We start from the raw sequence: 26065 nt of genomic DNA, 5'->3' as shown, positions 1-26065 counted from the left end.
ATTAATTTTGAATTTTTTTGTAATTTGGCACCAATGTTAACTTAGGTCTGTGACATAGATAATGACTTGCAACTGTATTTATACTGTACCAACAATAATTAATTAGGAATAATAAAATTATTATACTTAGAGATAGTACTTTAACAGTAATATGATCATCAGCGGTTGCTAAATGCATACTTTGGTATATTATTCTACCATAATTGCCAACCAGCTGGTGCGTTTTGATTCAGTTCAGTCTTCTTACAAGTCTCTCTGATGACGGGTAGACCCAGAAACATGTGTAAGAGAATAAATAGTAAGAGACTTAAACTGAAACGCAATACAACCGTCTATATTATTTATAGTATTAATAATTACAAGAAATAACTGTAAAATACAATTTACTTTAAAGGCTGGAGATCGATATGACTTCACTGGAACACTAATTGTAGTACCTGATGTTGGAGCTTTTGCTCTCCCTGGAGGTCAAACACAATCACGTTCCAAAAATAGAAGGCCTGAGGAATCTGAAGGTGTTAGGGGACTCAAGGCACTTGGAGTCCGTGATCTACATTATCGCATGGCATTTTTAGCTTGCAGTGTGCAACCAACTATTCCCAAATTCGGAGGAATTGACATGCCATTAGGAGAAATTACTCCAGAAATAATGAAGCAACAGATGACTGAAGGAGAATGGGCGCATATGTATGAAATGTCTCATGACAAAAACTTGTATGTGAATATGATCAACAGTCTATTTCCAAGTATACATGGTAATGAGGAAGTTAAGAAGGGGATTTTGTTGATGTTGTTTGGAGGAGTATCGAAAACTACAGTAGAAGGTAATATTGATGTATACAAATTATATTTATTTATTTGACTATGAGCAAATGCCCATTTTAAATGAAATACAAAATTATAAAATTTAAAAAATATGTAATTAAAATTAAAATTTTAAAATTGTTCTGTATATATTTTTACTACTGCATATTGTTGTATTTACTGTTTCCTGAACTCAGTGATTCTCTAGTTAGATACAAATTATATGTTCTGTATATACAGGGTGTCCATAAACTCCTCTGACAAACAAAGACAGAAGATTCCTCAGATAATTTTCAGACAATTCAACCCAATTCACCTATTCTGAATATGCTTCCTAAGAGAGCTAAAGCTCTTTAAAGATGGCGTCTTGTAATTAGTTTTTTTGTAATATCTCCAGAACGCTTCTATATAGAAAAACGAAAACTGGTACGCCTATTTATCTTCCAGAAATAAATTGATTCCATTAAGGGGATGGGTACGTATTTTCGGCTGCAATGCTATTCAAATGGGGATTCATTTTTTTCGAATCCTGAGAAAACTAATAAGTATTCTTGAAAAATTTAAACGTAGAATGAAAGATTACGTTATTAGCGAGGGCCGAAAGTCCCTGAAAACTTATATAATGTTTATTTTGATAAGTTACAGGGGTGAACAACTAAGAGAAAATTTAGTGTGATTTTTAATTTCAAATATCTCATTCAAAATAAACTTTTTATTTATTCTAATGGACTTTCGGCCCTCGGTAATAATTTAGTCTTTCATTCTGCGTTTTAAATTTTTCAAAAATATTTATTGTTTTTTTCAGGATTCGAAAAAAATGAACACAATGTCCGTGGTAATATTTTCCAAATCTATCTTTGTCTTACAATGCACTCAGTTGAATAGAATATTGTCAGCATATTGTCAGTCAGACAGTGACAATCAGTGACAATTTTAAATATTTGACATGGCATCAGGAATATTTTGAGTTGTTGATTAAATAATATTGATATATAGTGTATTTGATAAATAATTGATTTAAGACGTGAACTTAATAAAAGTTATTTATTGTGTATTATTTGTGGAAGCTCCAAGCAGAGAATACATCAGGATAATATATTCTGTGATCCAAGTATTTTGTTGTTAAAGATGTTCAAAATTGTAAGCGTTCTATAGTAACAATATTATTGAAATTTAATTATGTATTATTAAAAAATCACTTTTCCTCTTTTCTCGATCGAGTATTAGTTTTTGTTGTACATATAAATTATTACAATCACTAACTACATAGTTAGTGAAAAAATTATCACATTTATTAACTGAATTAATAATTTGCAATTATACAAATAACAGTTATCCAAGAACATTCAAAAGCCATCTCGTTTAAGTTAATGATGACATTTTCAAGTAGAATGACATTCTAGTAATGTTTACGTATCCATACCAGTGTGAATTTTACTATAGTCTGTTCGCTAAACTCAGACGCAACTTTCTAGATATTTTAGTCGGTAATTTTGTCAATTTTAGCAAAATTGACAAAAAATAATTTTTAAATAGTTAATAATCACTAAATATTTAGTAATTTTGCCAATTTTTGCAAAATTGGCAAAAAACAAAAAAAATATCGACTAAAATATCTAGCCAGTTGCGTCTGAGTTTAGCGAACCGACTATACACGTAATTTGCCGTGTAAAGACAGAAAAAGTAGGGATAGCCGTAAAATATTTGCGAATTATGTACCGATGGCCTTAATTGCAAATTTCTAGTACTTGTCATAGGCGTCAGTTTTCGGTATGGCAATGGTTACTTTATCGCACAAGTTTTTTGTCTAAGTTTTAACACATTGGCTGCGTTACGAGACAAATAGACTTCATATTACACTAATGGTTGGCTGTGTCGACTGTGTAGTAACGCTCTGTATTGTAGTACCAAAAGGTACCCTTGCTTTAAGTTAGTAGAATACACCATTTTCTAGAAAAGGTTGAATTAAAAATTTTTCGTTTTTTGAGTTTGAAAAAAATTTTCAAAAAAAAAAACTATTTAGAAAAACGAAAACTTTATCTTCCAGAGATGAATCGATTTCATTAACCTTTAACTACCCGCGCATCAAGTTGGAACATAACTACACACGTGGCGTACTTTATACGCCACAAGAAAATACCCTTAAAAACAGCGGATTTGTTTATTTTTTTTTTGAAAAAATACACTTAGTTGTTTGTTATAAACCTTATTCGGCATCAGTGAATACTTGGAGTTCCTCCTCAGTGAGCCAATTGGGATTTATAACTGGAATCATGGAATAACTGGATTCCATGATAAATAAAATTACTAATAAAAAATTTTTTTTAATGTAATTTTTTACACTAGAAAAAGTATTGTTTATAAAGAAAAATATATTTTGTGCCATAATGACTAAAAAACAATTGAAATATGCACTTATATTACTACTTATATTAATATAATCGTGGCTTATATTGTCCACCACCCGAAACAACAAATAATAAACTGTAAATTACGATATTCCCAGAATGCCGATTATAACGAAACTAAAACCAAATTGTAAAGCACATTCCAGTGATAGGTTAGAGAGATAAATAAGGTCAAAAATTAAATTTTTAAATATATTTGCAGTAGAATTCCTATATCTGGCGTACAAAATACGCCAGCGCGTGTAGTTAAAGGTTAATTGCGATTTTCAAGTACTGATCATAGGATCCCTTTTGGGTAGATCAACAGTTATTTTATCGCATAACTTTTTTGTCTTTCATTTTTAAGCAGTTTTGACACTAGGTTATTAAATTGTGAGGTATTCTAGTACCTAAAGGTGCTCTTGCTTTAAGTCGGTAAAATACACTGTTTTTTTTTAAATGTTTTTCAAATTCTAAAAACGAAAAATTTTCAAATTGATTTTTCTGGAAAACGGTATCTTTTATTACTAGAATACCTCATAATTTAATAATCCAGTGCCAGTCCAGTCACTTCAATAAACAGTTAAGGGCAAAAAGGTATGCGATAAAATAACTGTTGCCCTACCCAAAATGGACGCCTATGACCGGTACTAGAAATTCGCAATTGATGCAATCGATTTATCTCTGGAAGGTAAATAGACATACCAGTTTTCGTTTTTCTAAATAGAAGCGTTCTGGAGGTATTTAAAAAGAATACTAATTACAAGGCGCCATCTTCAAAAAGCTCTAGCTTCCTTAGCAAACATTTTTGGACTAGGTGAATTGGGATAGAAGAGATTAATCCCGAATGTGGGGTCATGGTTCGCTTGCAATTTCAAGAGGAGCTTTTATTTTACACAATTTCTAACAGGACATGTTTCATTCCGAGCGTTCACACACCGCATCGGAAGGCTAACTATGACCTGTGCCTGGCCTGTCACGTGAGGGAGGACGCGGAGCACTGCGTTTTTCGGTGCAGCATCTTCGCTCGCGGGCAGGCGAGGCTCAGAAACTGATTCGGGGATCTAGGTCCGGACAACATATTGAACCTCGTGTTGGAAAATAGAAACAGCTACGAATACATAATTGACGTTGTAACTAAGATAATTAAAGAAAGGGCGATACTCGACCGCGCAGAACAAAATGGATGAGGGGGGTTTCTCACCATCCTCGTAAAAAAAATTATAATAATAAAAATAAGCGGCAAGTGAAAAGTCATCTGTATTTATACATAAGTATCTCTTTTAGAATAGCGAAATAGAGGAGCACAAATGTCTACCGGGCACACCGATATTTCGTATTTACTCTCCCTTAAATTAAAATCGCCGACTGTGCCAATTATGTTTTGTGCGCTTTCAAGAAATGGAGGCGCGCGAGTTGAACTGGTGCAGTCTATAATCAAAATAGGTGTATATACAAGACTTGGCACACTGATATATAAAATAAGTATGCTACAGAACATACGACTCTAATGTCTAGGGTCGCCTCCTCGCCCACATGACCTCGTTTTTTCGATCCTAGTAAAGGACTAATTTTATCGCTTTCGATCCTAGTTAAGGACCTAATCTTGATCTTTGATCCACCTAAGCCTCATCGCTCCCCGATAGATGCGTAGCCCACTTCCCAGTCCAGGAAGAGAACCTCCACCTATTCCTGCCGCTCTTAGGCAAATGAATAGATACACATATTTCTAACCTACATCCTAGACAACGCGGAATATCCCAATGTATCGTTCTCTAAAGAACACGTCCAGGGATATTCCGGGTCGGAAGAAGGGGTGGTTTTAGTTGGTAGGCGGCTAGTTATGGGGGGCACGTGGGACGCATGGACCATATTCTGGTCTGTGGGCCCTAGCGTTTTCTCCTCTCCTGTCCGAGTCCAACAGTACTAGGGACACCTTCCCTAGTCTTCTAAGAGCATTCCACCTCAATCCAAAAAAAAGGTAAATTGGGATAAATTGTCTTAAAATTTTCTGAGGAATCTCCGGTCTTCGTTTGTCAGGAGAGTTTCTGGACACCCTGTATATAGCATAATTTGACATGTTTGAAATGTGTGAAATATATAAAATTCTTTTTTTCAAGGTACTTCTTTAAGAGGAGATATCAACTGTTGCATAGTGGGTGACCCAAGTACAGCAAAGAGCCAGTTCCTGAAACAAGTCTCTGAATTCTCTCCTAGAGCAGTATACACCTCAGGCAAAGCTTCCACTGCAGCAGGTTTAACAGCAGCTGTCGTAAAAGATGAAGAATCTTCAGATTTTGTTATAGAAGCTGGAGCCCTTATGTTGGCAGATAATGGAGTTTGTTGTATAGACGAATTTGACAAAATGGATTTAAGAGATCAGGTTGCTATTCACGAAGCTATGGAACAGCAGACGATTTCTATCGCCAAGGCAGGTGTTAGAGCAACACTTAATGCGAGAACTTCAATATTGGCGGCAGCTAACCCTGTAGGAGGGCGTTATGATCGTGCGAAATCTTTACAACAAAACATAAACCTGTCAGCTCCTATTATGTCTAGGTTTGACTTGTTCTTTATTCTTGTCGATGAATGCAATGAAGTTATAGATTATGCTATTGCTAGAAAGATTGTTGATTTACATTGTAATATAGAAGAAAGTGTTGAAAGAGTATACACTAAACAAGAAGTTTTGCAGTACATAAGTTTTGCCAGGAAATTTAAGCCCATTATCAACAAAGAGGCTGGAGATTTGTTAGTTCATTATTATAATCGTTTAAGACTAAGAGATAGTTCAAGTACTGGTAAATCCACATGGCGCATCACTGTAAGGCAATTAGAAAGTATGATTCGACTTTCGGAAGCTATGGCAAGAATGGATATCTCAGATGAAGTTCAAACAAAACATGTTCGTGAGGCATACAGGTCAGTATAGTGAATATTTTAGCATAAATCTGTAATAATCATTATTCACCTTATTAAAAAGGTTTCTAACAGTTAAAACTATCTTTTATACTTTTAAAGTTATGTTCATATAATAATATACTCATAAAAGAAGCAAATAAATTATTTTCAGAGTTTATAATCCATGGCCCGAGATTCTTCATGACATTTCAACTGCAACTGGGACAAGCAATATGAAAGGCACTGTAGTAGCGGTACTAGCTTTCTATCCTCTTTACAACTAGAGGTGCAGTGTTTTTACATATAAATAACCCCTCTGAATCCCCCATCCATGGATGACAATTCTCTTTGATCTTTCGCTTATCCTATACTTTATTGTATCATCTTGGTTAGTTTAAAGATTGACTTGATTTCATGATTTGGGCCTTCATTATTGGTAGATATTGCAATTTACCCCTTTTTTTGTAGTGCTTGTTTGATTTTTTTTAATATGTTCCATCCCAATGCCTTTTCTAGATGTTTTAACCTTTTTTTTTTCTGAGGTGAGAATCTTCTAAAGAGATCTGGGAAGATAACCCAGATACTGTTGGATTCGTCCGAGCTATAATGTTTGAATATTGCTGAGGTTAGTTTGAACGCCTACCAACTAAACTCACCCCCTCTTCCAGCAGCGCGCCAGGGAAATTTCTTGGCGAAAGTAACTTCGAAGCGCACTACCGCGGTCCTCAAATTAAACGGTATAGTTTTCAGTATAGGGTCTCGAAGAAAGCTGTCTCTGAAGGGCGTATCGTTGTATATGTAGGGCCATGGTTTAAAAGTGCAATGACGAGTATAGAAAACAAAACATATAAGTTGGTAGATAGGACATATGTATACATAAATAAAACTAATACTTTGGACTAGAACATGCATCCAGTGATCTCGAAGTTAACTGTCTCTAAAGGGCCAGTATTGTTGTTTAATGGCCAGAACCATGGTTTAAGAATATAATGACGGGAACGTCATTGAAAGAAGATGTTTTAACCTGTACACTTCTATAAATTGTGAATATAAAGTAATAAATGAGGAGTACCAAAAGCTAGTTGGGAAGACGGGAAAGAAATAAGCAGAACCGATAGAGATGGCATGATGGAACTGGAGCAGGTACCACGGAATAGGTTCCAATCGTCTATTCCACGCACCAGTGACAAAAAGTCGACGGCATGCAGCGGTTTCGATTCCAACGGCGCCGCATCGACCGCAATCCGCAATTTACAATAAACTCGAACTGGATTCTCGCTCGGAATAGGTTTTAGCACAGCCATTTAGACATCGAAAGAGCCACCGTAGTAAGCCAAATGGAACGCATCAGTTACGTTCGTTTCGATTAGGGATGGCATGATGGAACTGGAGCGGGTACGTCGGAATATGTTTCAATCGACTATTCCACGTATTACAAGTGACAAAACTTTGACGGCATCGGTTTCGATTCCAGCGTCGGCCGTAGTTGAGTACACTTTCCGGAACGACCGGGCAAGAGATTTGAAATGAAACTTAAACTGATCTCTCGGAATAGGTAATACCATAGAGAAACGAATCGGCGGCGTCTGTTTTGATTCCAACATCTCACATCTGTTTAATGTGATGGGTTCAAAAGAATTTCAGGTCTATACGGCTGTAACAGATTTCTAATTTATGGCGGGTATAGTTGTCATTTAAAACTGTTAAAATTTTGACTCTTTATATGACTATAATCTAATCGATCCTATCTTCTGTAATAACTTAGTGTCTTCATTTTCCATTTGCATAAACGAATTCTGAATAAACCTCGACTTTAGGTAATTTAAAAACCCATAATTACATGTAAGAAAAATTTGTTTTAATAGTTGTTATATAGATTTACGAATTGTAGAAAAAACATGGTAAAATATATAAATATATTTAAAAATGAAATTAAATACATCCTCTAGATTATAAATACAAAATTATAGGTACCCACTAGTTTGATCGTTTGAATTTGATGCAGCGCAAGACAATAGTGGCACAACTAGGAACAAGCTAGGATGATCGATATATCGTCTTTTCACCTCGGAATCAGAAACTCGCATTAGGTTTCTGGAATAGGTATTTGTTTGGAATAGGTTCGGTTCTAACCTATTACCGAAAAATGCTATTCTGTACCATCTCTAAGCAGAAGAGAACTCACATGTGACTTCCTATTCTGTATAGGTCATATGAAGTTGTTTGTGCTTATCACTTTGTGGTTAGCTCACTTCGTATGTTCAGGTTACCATTGCAGATATTGTTTGGGGGCCTCTCATCATTCATTTGATTTACATGTTCATACCAGACCTTTATGTTCTTTCTCAAACCGAACTGTTCTCTTTTTATGTATTTTTTGTTTCTATTCCTATGCGATTTATATAAAAAAAAGGTTATGAGCAAGAGGAACTTGGATGATGATAGAAGATACCTTAGATAGAAGCAGATTGTGAAAATTTAATACAGTGCTCTTCAGATAAAACTATCCACTTTAAATAACTTTTGAACCACTGATTTTTAGAAAAAATGCAAAAACACGTCAAAGGGGTAGGCATTATGCCATATTTAAGCTTGCCGGGAAAGGCACCCTTTCACCCCCTGTATCATCCCTTAATTTTCTTTAAATTACTTCCACCATTTTTTATTTTATACTTGGATTCTCCTCTTTGTACTGATTTCAAATATGTATAACACATAATGCTTAACCCGGGAGCAGTCGCGCTCACTTCTGTCACGTAAGCAGTTGCGTGTGGAGATAAATCTAACAATACGAATTTAAAACAAATTTCTAGAACTCTTCTCTATTTACTTGTTATATTAAAAATATCTATTTCTAACAATTTAAAGCTAATTGGTTCTCACCAAAGCCATAAATTCCAGAAAAAAATAAATAAAATAATTAAAAAAAAATCCTTCGCATTACTACAATCTTCATCGAGGCACTTACGAGTGGAAAGTTACGTTGTAAAATGTTTCATCAAGTTATCACGGAAAAGGATAAAATGTTAGATTTTTTCTAACGGCGCGACTGCTCCCTGGTTAAAGTGATTAATTTTTGAGAAAAATTAATACAAAAGCAAGAAAACTGGACTGAAAAAAAATTTTAACAATTTTATTACGGACAAACATTTATAATGAACATTTCACTACTAAACATTTTAACAATAATTATTCAAAATGACTTTTGAAATGAATAATTATTATTGTTAAAATTTTTGGTAGTGAAATGTTTATTCTAAATGTTATAAAATTGTTATAAAAATAATTTTTATTCAATCCAGTTTTCTTGCGTTTGTATTTATTTTTCTCATAAACTAATCATTTTAAGCATCATGTGTTATACATTTTTGAAATCAGTACAAAGAGGAAAATCCAAATATCAAACAAAAAGGTGGAAGTAATTTAAAAAAAATTAAGGGATGATACGTGGGGTGAGAGGGTGCCTTTCCCGGCAAGCTTAAATATGGCATAATGTCTCCCCCTTCGAGTATCATTTGGCGTTTTTTTTAATCAGTGGTTTAAAAGTTATTTAAGGTGGATAGTTTTATCTGAAAAGCACTGTATATATCGTCCTATTAGAGGTAAAACTCACTAAGTGCACTTTTTTGAGATTTTGACATTTTCATCAATTTGAACTCAAGATGGTACTGCCCAGCCCTAGAGAAGTCACCTGGGGCTCTAACCCTTCTAATTTCTGAGATAATTTATGGTATAATTCACTAAGTGCATTATTGTGAATTTCGGTTTCAGGGTAAAACTCATTAAGACTTATTATTTCACTTAGTGAATTTTTCCTTGCAATCTGGAGTGCCGAATCGGTACTTAGTGATCTTTCAAACAATACATTAGTAAACAACTGTATTATTTTTAGTTGTATGCATTATCTATTCGGCGATTGATTCAAGAAATGAGTTTAAATGATTTCTTTGTAGCAGATAGCTTACATAAATTGTGTAACATAATCTATTTTGCGAATAAGCAGGGGACCTGTGTGTTATATTTTATTGTTGAAACTGTATATTATATTTATGCGCATTATCTGTTCGGCGACTGCTTAAAGGAATATTAGTTTAAATTTCTTTGTAACAGATAGCTTACATAAAGGGTAACATAAATGCCTAAAAATGAATGTTGATATTTCAACAATAACATTACTTCTGTTTCTATCGCATGTGATTTTGTATAGAGGAAACCGCTTTGTATAAACTTATTTATGTTTATTAACATTTTATTCATTATCTATTTCTTTCATTTTGAATCCAAACGTCATGATACTTTATGAAGACAAATTCATTAACTTCTCAATATCCAATAATTGTGTTCATGGAAAAACTCATCAAGTACAAGGTGTAGTTAGTGAGTTTTACTTCTAATAGGATATCAATATCCAATAATTGTGTTCGTGGAAAAACTTATCAACTACAAAAATTGATCTAATATTAATTATATCATAGTTCCTGTGACGAAACATGGCTTAAAATATCTGTTTTTATTTATTTTTAAAGTTGCATTAAAAAAATTCCAATGTTCAAGTCAGGTAAATTTAAAAAACAATTTGTACCTTTACGATTTTTCTCCACTTTCTGAAAAGTGTAGTTAGTGAGTTTTACCTCTAATAAGACGATATATATAATTTAGGTAATCTTTGAGAAAATTAATTTATTGAGGATCTATTATTCACTGAAAACTCAAGAAAAAGGGGCCATCCAGTTAAATGAACAAAAGTTTTTGCAGAACTTGCATCCATTTATCCTAATTATTTTATTTATATTTTACTGTTTTTTAAATGCATTAATCTGTTTAATTTCAATTTGTTGGTTTTGTCAAATATTCCAGATTGTTAAACAAGTCTATCATAAGAGTTGAACAGCCCGATATTGAACTTGGAAGAGATGAAAAAGATGATGCTGCACCAGAAGTTGAAAATAGTGAAACAATGGCTACAGACACTCCTGAACCTACTCCAACTGTAACTAAAAAGAAGATGCTTTTAAGCTTTGAAGAATATAAAACTATCAGTAATATGATCATCATTCATATGAGAAGGGAAGAAAGTAGAATGGAAGCAGGTAAGTTGATTTTGATTTACTATGTTATCTGCATAACAAATTAATTGTATTTTCCATCTGACATCCTCTTTTTTTCATTGCTTTCATTGTTTTACCACACCATTCAATATGAGGTTGAATACTGTATGACATGTGAGTCTCCCTGTCTAATTTTAGTTCCTTTGATGGGTTCTGTTGTTGAAACAGAATTAATTTGCCTTTTAGTCTTGATGTCATCACTAAAGTAGAAGCCACAGTTAGAATGCAGTGCAGGTAGCATAGGGCAATGTATTTCTTACGGTAGATCGGCCGAACACGTTGCCGGTTTGCCCCGAGCGGCGCATCAGGACCGGATTTAAGAATCCTATCACTGGAATATATGCGCACACAATTGCCTACAGTTGTAGATGATGCTGTAGGCAATTGTAGAATATTTTGTGCAGTTGATAGCCTACAATAGGCGTATAGATACTCGAGGTAATAGATGTCTTGATGTTTTCACAAATATTGATGGTACCACAAAACCTGTGTGTTCAGACGTGTGAGTTAGATATTAGAGGTATTTTCGTTCAGACAGTTTACTCATCCACAAATTGTGCAACCAGAGTTTGTTATAGACCTATCAGATGAAGAACTCTTCAATTTTCAGTTTCAACAATTTTCCAATGAATGTATAAATGGGCACATAAGGCAAATATCTGATACTTGCCCGGAGCTGAAAGTGTTATTGCATGCCGATCTTAACGTTGATATAATTTATGTGTGACGAACTTTTATATTGGTCGACTATTTCAAATGTAGTTCTGATACACTGTATTAACTGCGTATCGATGGTGAAAGTTCTCAACCTCCTATGTCAATTTTTGGCTATTTTGTTTTGCTGCCCTAAATTAAACAGAAATATATATTTTTACTATTTACAGCTCCTATGTCTTTATTTAATATATATATATATATATATATATATATACACATTACTCTATTAATACCAAGCCCACTATATTAGTCAGACAACCGGAAGCCCACCCTTAATACGCCCGATAGAGGAGTGTATTTTATGTAGTTATATAGGAAATTCTAAAGTTAGTAAAGGCAACCTTTGAGGGGTAAGTTATTTTAATACACAAATAGTAGATATATGGTTTAGGTCTTTCGAAGCCCAAACATTTTAAGGCAATACGAAGCCAATTGTATAAAATGTTTATATTTACCAGACTATATGAAGCCCGACAGGGTTGTCAGATTTCTCAACTTTCACTATTTTATATTGCGTACCTGATCATATTTAAAAATGATCTTTTCGTACAAAAATCGGATTTGTTTAGGTTTAAACATTTTTGAAAATAAAATATATATTATTTAAAAGTAATTTATTGGAACTAAAAATAATCTATTACGAGTATGTGGTTCAGTAAAAATAAAAATAAGCAATCACTTCCTTTCAAGGAATGTATTATACACATATGTTTTTATTCGGACCCAGTCCTTATTTTCGAACACGTGTGGATGTAGTTTCAGTAGTTCGTCACATTCATGTTTCCGAGGGGTAATTTTTTTTTCAATATGTTTTTCAAAGTACTGAAGTAAAACTTGTTTTTCATTATCTGACCATTTGGCTCTGAATCTCTGGATGGATTTCGTGGTTGATTCTAAAAACGTCAAAACGTTAAAAAAATACAAAAAAATCACGTATGAATATATTTTAACTAAATATTTTAATATCTAATATTATTATTTCATATTTTTTCCAGGGACGGATCCACAGGAATAATCCAAATTTTAAGCGCAGAAAAGTAAAGTGGTCGTTTAAAAAGTTATGACCTATATTCATTTAAAGTTTTATTTTAATATTAAAATTTCTAACCGCCAAAAATATTTTCTATGTTAACCTGGTAATAACGGTGGTAATTTTGAAAAAACAAAAGTAGGGAAAAATCTTAGGTATTCCCGTTTTTTCTTTCTTTTATCTTTTTACTTTTATATTTATTCATTGATAACGTAACTTTAAACAAAATATGGCGGAATATCAAAAAATTTTGTTTTGTGATGATCGTAGACACTTTTACTTATTCATACCTTTAGTTTTTTTTGTTGGTGGTTCTTCACTATTTTCTTCGTTAGATTCGTGAAACGGCCTAGTCGCCTTTTTAAAATAATTTCTTGATAATGTGTTTTCATTATGTTGATCACGTTCCGTTGACTGATACACATATCTGTCAGAATCTCCAGTATCTAATTCGTCTTCAGGTTTTTTCCCCTTGTAACCCGCTTTAGCACCTTCTGCATAATCGGTTCTTCATCGCCTTCGTATTCAGAGCTATAGTATTCGTTATCATCTATATTGATTTCACTTCATTTTTTTTCTCGGTACCGATTTCCCTTGCCTTTTTCCATAAGTAAAAGAATCTTGGCTACTTTAGCAGTCTGGTAGATATCTTGCGGTAGTCTAAAAGTATTTTATTAATTTTAAAACGATTTAAATGTCTATGTAGATACATGGTTTAGGTATCCATCGAATTTACCTTATCGGAAACAGTGAGAGTCTAATAGAACAATAATTTATTTTAAATACGGATTTATGAAGCATACATTCTAACAACGATTTTCGAATATTAAAGGGGAAATAACGATTTTTCATATATCGCATTCAAATATATCGGAAAGGCTGAAAGAAAATATGCTGGTAAATTTTAAAAAGAAATGTTTATTCATTAAACAAATTTAGACTCAACACGCGTTTTGCTAAGTTCGGACAAGGAACAATTAAAACCCGGTTTTAACTATTTTTCAAAGAAAGCTTTTTGAAATATTTTGTGTACGAGATACCTTTAAAGTAAACTTTTCGAAACTTAACCATTGTTGCTAATTCTATTACATTATGTATGATATATCATATCAAGCATAAAAAGTTTAAAAAAATCCTAACCAAAATTAACAGTGCATGCATACTCTTAAAGTTAACATTACCTGTTAAACTCGGTATGTGTCTTCTTTGTATGTCCCATAAAAGTGGCGATTTGTTCCATTTCGTCATCATCGAGGGCTAATAATTGCAGAGTCGTGGCAATTTGTTTCCTAAATCTAGTTGATGTCAATAGTTCTGGATGTTTGGCTCCACAATTAATAGCTATCTTTCTAATTGTGTTTGCGCCAGACATCCAGCGATCTTCGGAATCAGGATTTGCAAAAAGATATGGATTGGTTTCTGGTACAACATTGGTTTCTTGTCTGACTTTTAGTAAAAGGCTAATGTATTTTTGCGTCTGGAATGAAAATAAAATTGGAACAGGTTTTGAGCCTTTACCTCCAGTTACAAAACGCCTATGATTTTTATATATATTCTTTTCAACTTCAGTGAGTGCCTCTGTAAAACTTTCTTGATTAAGTGTATCGTAGTTCCTCCCGTAGGTTTCTACTGTTAAATACTGCACGTCCCCTACTCTTTTACGGTTAAAAATCACCGTCTTAGCCAAAATACATTCTGTCAATTTTTTATAATTACTTCTAATATTGGTATTTTCCTGAAGTAGTTTAAACGATTCAGCTGATAGCGCATTTAAGTAGTCATTAAAAAGCTTTATACAGGGTGTTTCATTGGGAAACGGAAATACTTTAATGATGAATAGAGGTCACCAAGGCGGTTCTAGGTATACTAAATTTTTTGCCCTACCGACTTTTATATCCGAGTTACAGGGTGTTTTATCGATTTTGCTCATTTCTTTCCTAAGCCATAATTTTAGAACCACCCTGTATATTTTTTTAATATTTGGTACACATATCTCTAATATAAAACCCAAACGACCGACATACTAACCACAAGAAAAATCCAGGTCCGTATTAACAAAAAATTATAAAATTATTGTGACCTTAAAACAACACTCTGTATATTGAAATTTTAAAAATCTGTTTGAATATTTGAAAAGAGCACAAAAAACTAAGTCTAATAGTTCGCTTCGATGTTTCGGCCAGACAATTTTTTGGTTTTAATTTTGAAATTATATTGAATTTTTTTAAGAACTCCACATTAAGAAGCAGGTATTATTAACTTTTAATTATAAATTATTAAATTCATTGAATAAATACTCATTTTAAAATGAATCAATATTTATTTACCACATTGGAAAGACCCAATTATTAATCACAAGAAAAATCCAGGTCCGGATTAACAAAAAAACATAAAGTAATTTTGACCTTGAAACAACACCCTGTATATTGACATTTTCAAAAATTGTTTGCACATTTGAAAGGACCACAAAAATCCGAGTTTATAGATTCACTTTGATTTTTTGTGCAAATATTTATTAACTTTAATTTTGAAATTAAAAATATTAAAATTTTCAAGAACCCTGAAATTAATAAGCAGGTTTTTAAAGCACTTTTATTAATAAATCATTCAAGTTAATGAATAAATACTAATTTTAAAAATAATCAGTTATTATTTACAGCATTAGAAGGACTTACTTACTAATCACAGAAAAATCCAGGTCCGTATTAACAACAAAATACAAAGTAAATCTGACCTTGAAAAAACACCCTGTATATTGAAATTTTTAAAATACGTTTGCACACCTGAAGAGAGCACGATAAACTAAGTTTAATGTCCCGCTTTAATTTTTTGTGCAGACAATTTAATGACATTACTTTTGAAATTATATCGAAATTTTTATTATGAGTTCCCAGAGTTCTTAAAAATTTCGACATAATTTCAAAATTAAATTCATTAAATTGTCTGGCCAAAAAATTGAAGCTAACGATTAAACGTAGTTTTTTGTGCTCTTTTCATACCTATGTGCAAACGGATTTTGAAAATTTCAATATACAGAGTGTTGTTTCAAGGTTACAATTACTTTATATTGTTTTGGTAATCCGGACCTGGATTTTTGTTGTGATTTGTAAGTGGGTCATTCGAATGTCGTAAATACTTATTGAATATTTTTAAAATGGGTATTTATTTAATAACTTTAATAATTTATTGTTAAAAGTGCTTTAAAACTCTGCTTTTTCATTTCAGTGTTCTTAAAATTATCAATATATTTAATTTCAAAATTAAAGTCATTAAATTTCCTTCACGAAAAATTAAAGCAAACCGATAAACTCAGATTTTTGTGGTCTTTTCAAATGTGCAAACAAATTTTGAAAATTTCAATATACAGGGTGTTGTTTCAAGATCACAATTACTTTACTTTTTTTTTTGTTAATCCGGACCTGGATTTTTCTTGTGATTAATAGGGTCGTTCCAATGTGGTAAATAAGTATTGATTAATTTTAAAATGAGTATTTATTCAATAGCTTTAATAATTTATAATTAAAAGTTAACAATAGCTTCTTTTTAATGTCAGAGTTCTTAAAAAATTCAATATAATTTTAAAATTAAAGTCATAAAATTGTCTGGCCGAAAAATGGAAGCGAACAATTAGACTTAGTTTTTTGTGCTCATTTCAAATATGCAAACAGATTTTCAGAATTTCAATATACAGGGTGTTGTTTTAAGGTCACAATTACTTTATAATTTTTTGTTAATCCGGACCTGGATTTTTCTTGTGATTAGTTTGTCGGTCGTTTGGGTTTTGGATGATACACATGTGTACCAAATATCAAAAAAATATACAGGGTAGTTCCAAAGTTATTACTTAGGAAAGAAATTGGCAAAATCGATAAAACACCCTGTAACTCGGTTATAAAAGCCGGTAGGGCAAAAAATGTAGTATACCTAGAACCGCCTCGGTGACCTCTATTTACAATTAAAGTATTTCCGTTTCCCAATGAAACACCCTGTATCACTTGCTAGTGGCAATTGCAAAGGCTTTTCCCAGTGTTTCTCTTTAAGGGTTTTCAAAGCTAAACTAGACAGTTCGTTACACCAGTGACCCTCAATTAACTTTCTTAGATCTTTAATTTCGATTTTTTTAATTTTCTGATCGATCCATTCTATACCAGGAAGACGTTTTTTTTCTAGAACTAGTTTGTATGCTACATCACAAACCGTTTTTAAGTTGGATCCCGTATGCAACGCTAGTGATGGTGATTTGAAGCTTTTACTCTCTACACTATAACCACTTATTTCTTTGGTAGCAAGTATTAGGTAATTAAATAGTTCTGGTTTCAAGGCATCAAATAAATTTTTAATATCATATGATTTTTTTAATGTAATAAGTAAACGGCCCAACTCTCTCATTTTATTCGAAATAACATTAATTATTTGTTTTCTTTTATGTTTTGAGAGAAGAGTTTCGCTGTACATACAGATTAGGGTATCATTCTTTACTGCTTCACTTTTGTCATCAGGACGCATGATACTGAATACTTCGTCTTTAATTCGAGCATTTTGTAAAAAAGTTGAGTTTTTCACATTAACCATCGCCATAAAAGTTTGTGAAGCAGATAAACAATTCTTTGTGTTTGACGATGACCTATTTTTACAGCTTTTAACGTGTTTGCTTAAAAACTCTTTAGTGTAATGTCCCAGACAATGACTACAAACAAAGTATTTTGGATCTAGTTTTTTTGAAGATTTAACAGGGCGTGTAATATTTTTTTCTGTTTGTAGAATAAAATATCCTTGTTTTCTTAAAGCAGCTACAAGTTCCATACGTTCCTTACTTTTGGGCTTTAGAGATTTGATTAACTGAACTTCCTTATTATCTGGATGGTGCCTGAAAAGGTGTCTGGTAAAATGAGTAATAACGTCTTTGAAGCAAATGGCACATATTGTTGGCCGCTCTCTTGCTGAAGGTTTTCTTTCGTAGTTAAAAAATATCTGTTTTACGGACGAATGTACTTTCACTCTGAACAATGAACCCAATATACAAAATTGTAGGATATGGGCTACTGAAAAACCGCAGCTTTTTCTAGAAACACGCACCCAGTACCCGAAGAAGACAAAGTCTGGTTGGGAATAATAGGTCATCACTTAATTGGCCCCTTTTTCTACGAGGAAAATCTAACTGCAGAACGTTTTATAATGTTATTAGATAAAGACATTTTGCCTGCTTTGGCAGAGGTTGTCCGAGAAGACCACGAGGTGTGGTTCCAAATGGACGGATGTCCTGCCCATAATAGCCAGACTGTAAAAGAATTTCTCAACAATTGTTTTAATGATTGTATTATTGGACCAAATTGTCAAATTAAGAGGCCCCCTAGGTCTGGAGATCTTGCCCCAAACGATTTTTTTTGGGGGCATTTGAAAACCAGGATTTATTCCGAAAAAAAGTTAAATTCACTAGAAGAACTTAAAAATAGTATATGCGAAGAATGTAGAAAAACTTCTCCTCGAATATTGGCTAACGTTCGTAGAGAATTTTACAATAGATTAGGGTATTGTTTAGTTCAAAATGGTGGAATATTCGAGCACTTGCTTTAATTAAATATTAAAACTGTGTTGTATGTTAAATTTTATGATTAGTGTATTAAGTATTAGTATTATTATAGTATTAAATCATTTAAAATAAATAAATCATTTTGCAGTTATTTTATTGTGATAAATTGACGATAATCTTGTGCCAACAAATATGACAGATCTTTGAAATTAAAAAAAAAAGGTGTTGATTGTTCCTTAATAACTCAAATAGGTGATGGAAAGGGGAAGATATTTTCGACAATTTTCACTCCACGACGAAAATAATTCGTTTTTTGAGAATGCCATCTGATATAAAAAGTAATTTGCTACAAAAAAAGTCTTATGGACTTTTAGCTAAAACAATTAGGGAAGCAGGAATATGTATTTCTTTATTTTTGCATTGTAATTCCTATGGTGCGTAATGAGATGCAGCACCCGGTATATATTTTTGATATACTTCTATAAAACACACCATTACAATTTAGAAAGCTGGCTCATTAAATCCGCACAAGGTGTCTCGAGTATTAAAAACAATCGCCAATACTTTGAAGCAATGTTGCCAATTCAACGGGACTCGTACTGTATGTGAATCAACTCGGGCTTCGAATACGCTGTAAATATATTAAATGTGTATATAAATATACACCTAATGTTCGAGACGCCCCCTACCCATCAAATCGATGAACTAAATGGCGTATGTTTGGAGATACTCCCTGACAATTCGAAGCCCAAAAAAAAATGTGTTATTGATAGCGTTGTGCAGCGTACAGTTTAGGCTCAAACATATACACGTTAATCTTTAGGAAGCCCGGAGTCGGGCCTCGTATTGTCGATGCGGGCTTCATATTAATAGGGCAATATGGAACTTTTGGCTTCGTATTATCGGTTAATGAGTATATATATATATATATATATATATATATATATATATATATATATATATATATATATATGAAATAACAACATGCGAGCTTGTAAACAGTCAAAATACATATTTCTCTTTAATTTAAGGGTAACAAAACAAAATATCCAAAAATTGACATTGGAGGATGGGAACTTTCACCATCGGTATGTTCTTATTTGGTTTATTCTGTATGTTCAATGTATTTTTGCAGCATGACATATTTAATCGCCTTTAGAAAAGACTAAAAATAAATCGTGAATATACTATTTTTTACAGAGGGCAAAGATGGCATTCATAGAAGTGATGTAGTTGAGTGGTACTTAAACCAAGTAGCAGATCAGATTGAAAACGAAGAAGAACTTATAGAAAAGAAAGATATGTTCGAAAAAGTTTTGGATCGTCTAATGTATATTGTAAGTTCTTGTTCATTCAGTTGTAGATTTAATTCAGTTTTGATATAAGTAATATGTTTCTGGTGTTATTGAAAATCTTGAGATTTTTTGGATTCCGAATTTAAATTTAGGATATTGGTTTTGAACTAAAACTAACTGCAAAATATTCTGCGACTATCTAATTTAAAGTAGATTTAGTTTTTAACCAGTTTTGACTAATAATGTAATATTGATTACCTATTAATACATATATTCTTGTTCTCATAGGCATCTTTCAGTGCGTCACAGTTTTTCGATTTCTTTCTAACGCATTAAATTGTATCTGACAGAAAAAAGGCACGTCCGTGATTACAGACATTTATAACATTTATTCTAGTTGTCGATAGATGGCGCGATCGTCGAATAAAAAATTATTTACGAATTATATAATATATCTACGAATATAATCTACAATTTATAAGACTATACAAACCAAAGAAAATACCATTTTATAAATGCAGTAAACACAATTGATTTGTTTTTATGCCAAATTGCAAATAAAATGTGACAACTGTGAGATTTAACTAAAATGTCATGTTAGAATAAATGTTTTAAATGTTTATTATCACGGACTTACCTTTTTTTCTATCATTTGTGACGCACTGAAAAATGCCCATGAAAAGGACCATATCATTTATATTTTAGGATCAAATTATCATTCCTCTAAGTCGCGTTGGACTCAAAGGAGCAGATCAAGAAGAAGAAGAAGATCCAATGTTGGTAGTCCATCCAAATTACGTTATTGATCAGTAGTTAATTTTAACATTAAGTTTTAAAAATCTTTTATAGTTGCTATAGTTCGTAAGAATATTTACTATTGCAAGTAGGAGGGGTACATAATGAGTCACGTTACAAATCGAGCATTAAAAAAGCATTTAGACCTGGATCCCGCGTACCAAAAAAAATTTTGATTAATAGCAAGCTGAAAATTTGTTAATAGCTTAACGTTGTCTAGTCGGACAAACTTTGATGTACGGGAACGCTGGAACAGGGAAGTTTTAATTGTGGAACAGTTCGAACATTACGAAAACGTCCCATGTATTTTGTCAGGCAGTACATCCAATTGATCTGTTACCCTTTCATTAAACTCTCATGCAAAAATCAGACTGCTATTACTAACCAACATGATTCCTGTCGTTTGACATGTTCTTCGTGTTCCATTCATTAAAATGCCCAGTTGGTGATAAACACCAGTCTGATTTTTGCATGAGAGTTTAATGAAATGGTAAAAAGTCAAATGGAAGTTCTGTCCGACAAAATACATGGAACGTTTTCGTAGTCTGACGTTCCAAATTTTTAACCTGTTCCACAATTAAAACTTCCCCTGTTCCAGTGTTCCTATTAATCAAAGTTTGTCCGAGTAGACCACGGTTCTTAGACATTACTACGGTTGCCTAAATCGACTAACCAATGAACATTAAGGGTGAGATTACGTCACGAGAGTTTACTGTCATTTGAATCGTAATATGATTTTTTTCGAATCCTGAGAAAACCAAGTATTTTAGAAAAATTTAAACGCAGGATGCAAGATTACATTATTACCGAGGGCGGGAAGCCCCTTAGAATAAACAAGCAGATTCTATTAAATGAAATATTTGAAATTAAATATCACACTTCTCTTTTATTTTCAGCCCTGTAACTTATTAAAATAAACATAGAAGTTTTCAGGGACTTTCAGCCCTCGGTACTAATGTAATCTTTCATTCTGAGTTTAAATTTTTCAAAAATATTTATTAGTTTTCTCAGGATTCGAAAAAAATGAATACAATAGACCATGAAGGCCGCGTCTCACCATCAAATAATTTGATCAAACAGTTTGAGCAAACTTGACGTACTTGAGGAAGTACGTCAAAGTGACGTCACAATTGCATAAAAATCTGTGCTCTCACTATCAGTCTAGTTTGATCAAATTTTTTGTATTGAGTTGTCTAACTTGTTTGTACTTTATTTAAAATTAAAATTTTTCTTTATTATCCACAATGAACACTCAGGATGTGACGTCACTAACTGTCACTTTCAGTTTGCTCAAACCAGTTTGATCAAATTATTTGATGGTGGGACGCGGTTTTGATAGTGTGACGTCAAAACGTCAAAATTTTTCCAAACACGTTGTGTCTAGGGTATACGCTACCGTGTACGCAAATAAAAAAGTTAGGTAGAATTAAACGCCATAACAAATATTTTTCTATCAAACACTAAACATATCAAAATAGCGTGTATCAAAATATACAGTCACTGCCCACGCTAAATAGTCACTAGCTTGATGAAGTTTAACTTTTTTATTTGCGTACATTTTAGCGTGTACCTAGACACAACGTGTTTGGAAAACTTTTTTTGACGTTTTGACGTCACGACTATCACGGTCCATTAAAACACATTGAGAATTTTGACATGCGTCAAAATTTTGCATTAACTCAATGTAAAATTCTGAACTGTTGAATTCCAGCTTCCCTAATAATTATTGTACATCAAAAGACATTAGAAACTATTTGTAGAGGATTGAAATCTGTATTGGAAATAACTGTTAAAATTGGTCTACGTAATTAAACATATTCCAAAATTTTGTAAAATGTAAATTTTAGTTTTCAGCCCAAACTTAGGCCACACACAATGCAGTAATGTTCACATTTTTGAACTGTCAATATTTTTATTTTATCATCTATTGTTTAAAAACAATACAGTTGATAAGATACCCTCAGTTGCGGAGAAAGGATTAATAATAAAGATTTTTTTATTCAGTCAATGGTGTGAACACTGTCAGTTAAATAGTAACGTGTGGCCTTACTTTTACACGCATACCTATTGTGGCAAATGCATCATATTTTTCAAAATTTTGGAATGCATTTAAATCGTAGAACAATTTTAACTTTTGATTTTAATACAGATTTTAATTCTCTACAAGTATTCTCTCATGACTTTTGATGTAAAATAATTAGGGAAGCAGGAATTCAACAATTCAGAATCTTACATTGAGTTTCCTATGGCCCTTTTTACGATTCACCACCCGGTATAAGATAAAATGTGTACTATTTGTCTAATTATTTCATAATAACACAAATAATACACATATATACACAATAACACACATTCAATGATCGAAAATCATTTAAAAATATGGGAATGTAAACTCTTGTGACGTAAAGTCAAAAATATAAGTCTCCCCACCACCGTCGGACAAGACAACCGTAATAAAGTCTAATAACCGTGCGAGTAGACACTGTTAAGCTATTAACAAATTTTCAGCGTGCTGTTAATCAACTTTTTTTGGTACGCGGTATCCAGGCAGGTCTAATTTCTTTGATGTTTTTTTATTGCAGACTCTCAATGTTAAATATTTATTTTATCTGTTTAGACTGGTAAATTCTACAAAATATCTGTTATACAAAATATCTGTTATAAGATTTGTATTTATTATCCATTTTTCACAGCTTATATATTTTTTAGAAATCTACCTTTGGCGAAACATTATTTGTCACAGTTTTACAGTTTTAAAATTTGTCTCAATACACACATTTACACTGTTTGACGTGAAGATCATAAATGAAACTAATGTACAGTCGGAAAAATGAAAGAATACCCATGAACGAACTTATAAACATGCCGTATTTTCCTGTCACCGTGTCACAAAGAAAATTGCCCAGCGCAAGTACATGTAATAATAATTATTACATGTACTTGCGCTGGCCAATTTTTTGTGTGACACGGTGACAGGAAAATACAGCGTGTTTTATATTCTTTCATTTTTCCTACTGTAAATTCCGAAAATTCATATAGCTACTTATTCATACAGCTTCACCGACACTTGCGCTCCTTTTGATTTCTGAAAATCCCGTCCAACTAAAAATGTTTATATTTTATTTTTCTTGTATATTAGAATTGTTAATTGTTTACCAGTTTACTTAAAACCTTTTGTTACAAAAGCAGGTAAGCCCAAAATTATTCAAAGAAACTGGTTTCGGGGAATTCGAATGAACTATTTCTAGAAAAAATCGACACATTCAAAAAATATTGGCATACATTTTTTATAAACATATATGCCATATCACCAATGTTTTTGTACCAATGCCATGTTTTTAACAGCTTAAGTTCCTCTTTTTGTTATTGTTTCCAAATGTGTCTCAATGAAGGACCCTTGTAAGCTGTTGAAAAATTATATAATTTTAAAGTAACCTCTATCATAAAATTTATTATATTGACAATTGTTTCATTTTTGTTTTATTTAAAGCATTCAGCAAATATTGTACCACTTAGTATTAAAAATGACAATCTCATTTAACGTTAGGTTTTATTTTTTATTATAAAATACTGTACAAAACAATAAAGACGAATACTATTTACAGCTGTGTTCATTCTTCATTGTAAAACGACCCAAGACGTGTCATGGAAACATTGTTTGGCTGAATTATCAGATCTTCTATGTTATCCAGAAATGTAGCTGGCCCTAAAACACATTTTTTACATCAAATACTACTACTAAAATGGTGCCATCCATTAAATAGCATCAAGCATTCGCACTGAGAGAAAAATTATAGGGTACTATATCTTATCGTCTTATTGTTAATAGCAAAATCCACAGAAGAATTGCAGGAAATGCTATTAGACCTAAATACAAAAGAAATAGGACTAATAATACATATAAATAAGGTTGTTAGGTTAAATTTAGGTTCACTGATGATGGACTGATAGGTCCTAAAACGTTCGTTCTGAACATATTTTATACAATCCATTGGGATTTTTTAGGATTTTATTAAATTATACTTATTACGCAGAAGTTGTTTTACTTCGATGTTAGAGTTTATTTAACTATATGATATACAGCCAACCCAGGGAACTATCCCTTTTTAGTAAATATAAATAAAACTAAATATCTAACAATGAATCTGTAAATATAACTGAGGATAAACTCTGGACAATAATAATATAAAATCAAACTTAATATATGCTTAAGGGGCTATCCTAGTGTAAAAGTACGAAATTCATATACTTTTTTGGGAATTTCTAAAATAAAAAGTACTGTACCAATTGTTTTGAAAATTTGCATGAGCATTTATTATAAAAAGAAGTACATGTAAAACAATTTTCATAAAAAGATAATGAAAATTAAACGATTTATGCGCAATCTTCTGGCACCGTGAAAATAAAAACATGGCCCCACTGCTACAGGAATTGGGACTAATAGAAATCCTGAAACATAAAATTTCGAAGTGATTATTGAAATATAAGTTATTTCCTATACTATCGACTAGAACTTTTGAAAAATATTAAAATTTGGAAAAATGAAGTGTTGAAATTTTTTGAAGTTATACTTTACCGGCGATATGAGGGTGAATTGTTATATGTTAAAACCTATGATCCCGGCGAATGCGCATTATAACTTTGTTCTGATTGGATGTTCAAATGACATGTCAAAAATTATTCAATATGGCGGCTGTGACACAGCTGTACGTAGTTTGATTATTTATGGTTGTTGCGTTTTGAAATTTGTGGGAAAAGAAACAAAGTTAGTTAATAGTTATACTGCCTTTTTAAATAGTTTTCATATAGCTATATTTTTGGACTATTTTGGACAAGGAAAACTCATTCTAATTTGGTAAGTAGTTTTTATGGTTGTTGCGTTTTGAAATTTGTGGGAAAAGAAACAAAGTTAGTTAATAGTTATACTGCCTTTTTAAATAGTTTTCATATAACTATATTTTTGGACTTTTGGACTATTTTGGACAAGGAAAACTCATTCTAATTTGGTAAGTAGTTTTTATTACAATCATATTGTAATTATACATTTGGATTAGGTTGGAATACATACATTTATTTTCTCAAGAATGGGGATTTTAGAGAGAAATCCCAAATTAGGTCCGATTGTTATTTTTAAATTATGATTTTTTGGCGTAGATTTATTTATCTAGTAGGTATGTAATGCTTTGATTTACATACTTAATTTGATTACCAACAAAAGTTCTACCAATCTTCATCTAATATATTGTTTTCTTACTGTTTTGTTATATTTTAATATTTTCTTCCACAAAATTTAAACTACATAATTTAATTATATTCAAAACAACTGTCAAACAGTAAAACGTTCAGTTACCCTATTTTTCCACATGACAAATAATGTGGAATTGGACGAGTGAGTCTAGGCTTCGATTACGAATCAAAGCGCCCCGAAATTCACGGATTCGATTCCTGATGCAAGTTTTTATTTTTTTTTATTTTTTATGCATTTTATGATTGTAAGT

General features: G+C 32.2%; 2 protein-coding genes and 1 long non-coding RNA gene across 3 annotated transcripts in view; 1 reads left to right on the top strand and 2 right to left on the bottom strand.

Annotated features, from left to right (window-relative positions):
* The window catches only part of LOC114328969 (DNA replication licensing factor Mcm6), a 33409-nt gene extending 9240 nt beyond the window's left edge, over positions 1-24169 (top strand). Inside the window, exons 4-8 of the mRNA XM_028277968.2 lie at positions 395-824; positions 5312-6113; positions 10950-11182; positions 19678-19814; positions 20478-24169. Of these exons, the coding sequence (XP_028133769.1) occupies positions 395-824; positions 5312-6113; positions 10950-11182; positions 19678-19814; positions 20478-20585 (1710 nt within the window). The 3' untranslated portion in view covers positions 20586-24169. The remainder of the gene's footprint in view (positions 1-394; positions 825-5311; positions 6114-10949; positions 11183-19677; positions 19815-20477) is intronic.
* On the bottom strand, positions 12517-14121 carry LOC126882805 (uncharacterized). The gene is made up of 2 exons (XR_007697401.1): positions 13238-14121; positions 12517-12810 (listed from the first exon to the last, which is right to left on the bottom strand). It is a non-coding gene; the product is annotated as an uncharacterized LOC126882805 (long non-coding RNA).
* Positions 24099-26065, bottom strand: part of LOC114328978 (general transcription factor 3C polypeptide 1) — a 148252-nt gene continuing 146285 nt past the window's right edge. Inside the window, exon 24 of the mRNA XM_050647879.1 lies at positions 24099-24273. Within this exon, the coding sequence (XP_050503836.1) occupies positions 24179-24273 (95 nt within the window). The 3' untranslated portion in view covers positions 24099-24178. The remainder of the gene's footprint in view (positions 24274-26065) is intronic.

The sequence above is a fragment of the Diabrotica virgifera genome, chromosome 3, assembly GCF_917563875.1.
Source record: "Diabrotica virgifera virgifera chromosome 3, PGI_DIABVI_V3a".
Lineage (NCBI taxonomy): Eukaryota > Metazoa > Arthropoda > Insecta > Coleoptera > Chrysomelidae > Diabrotica > Diabrotica virgifera.
Note: the sequence above shows the minus strand (reverse complement) of the source record. Positions and strands in the feature narration are given on the sequence as shown.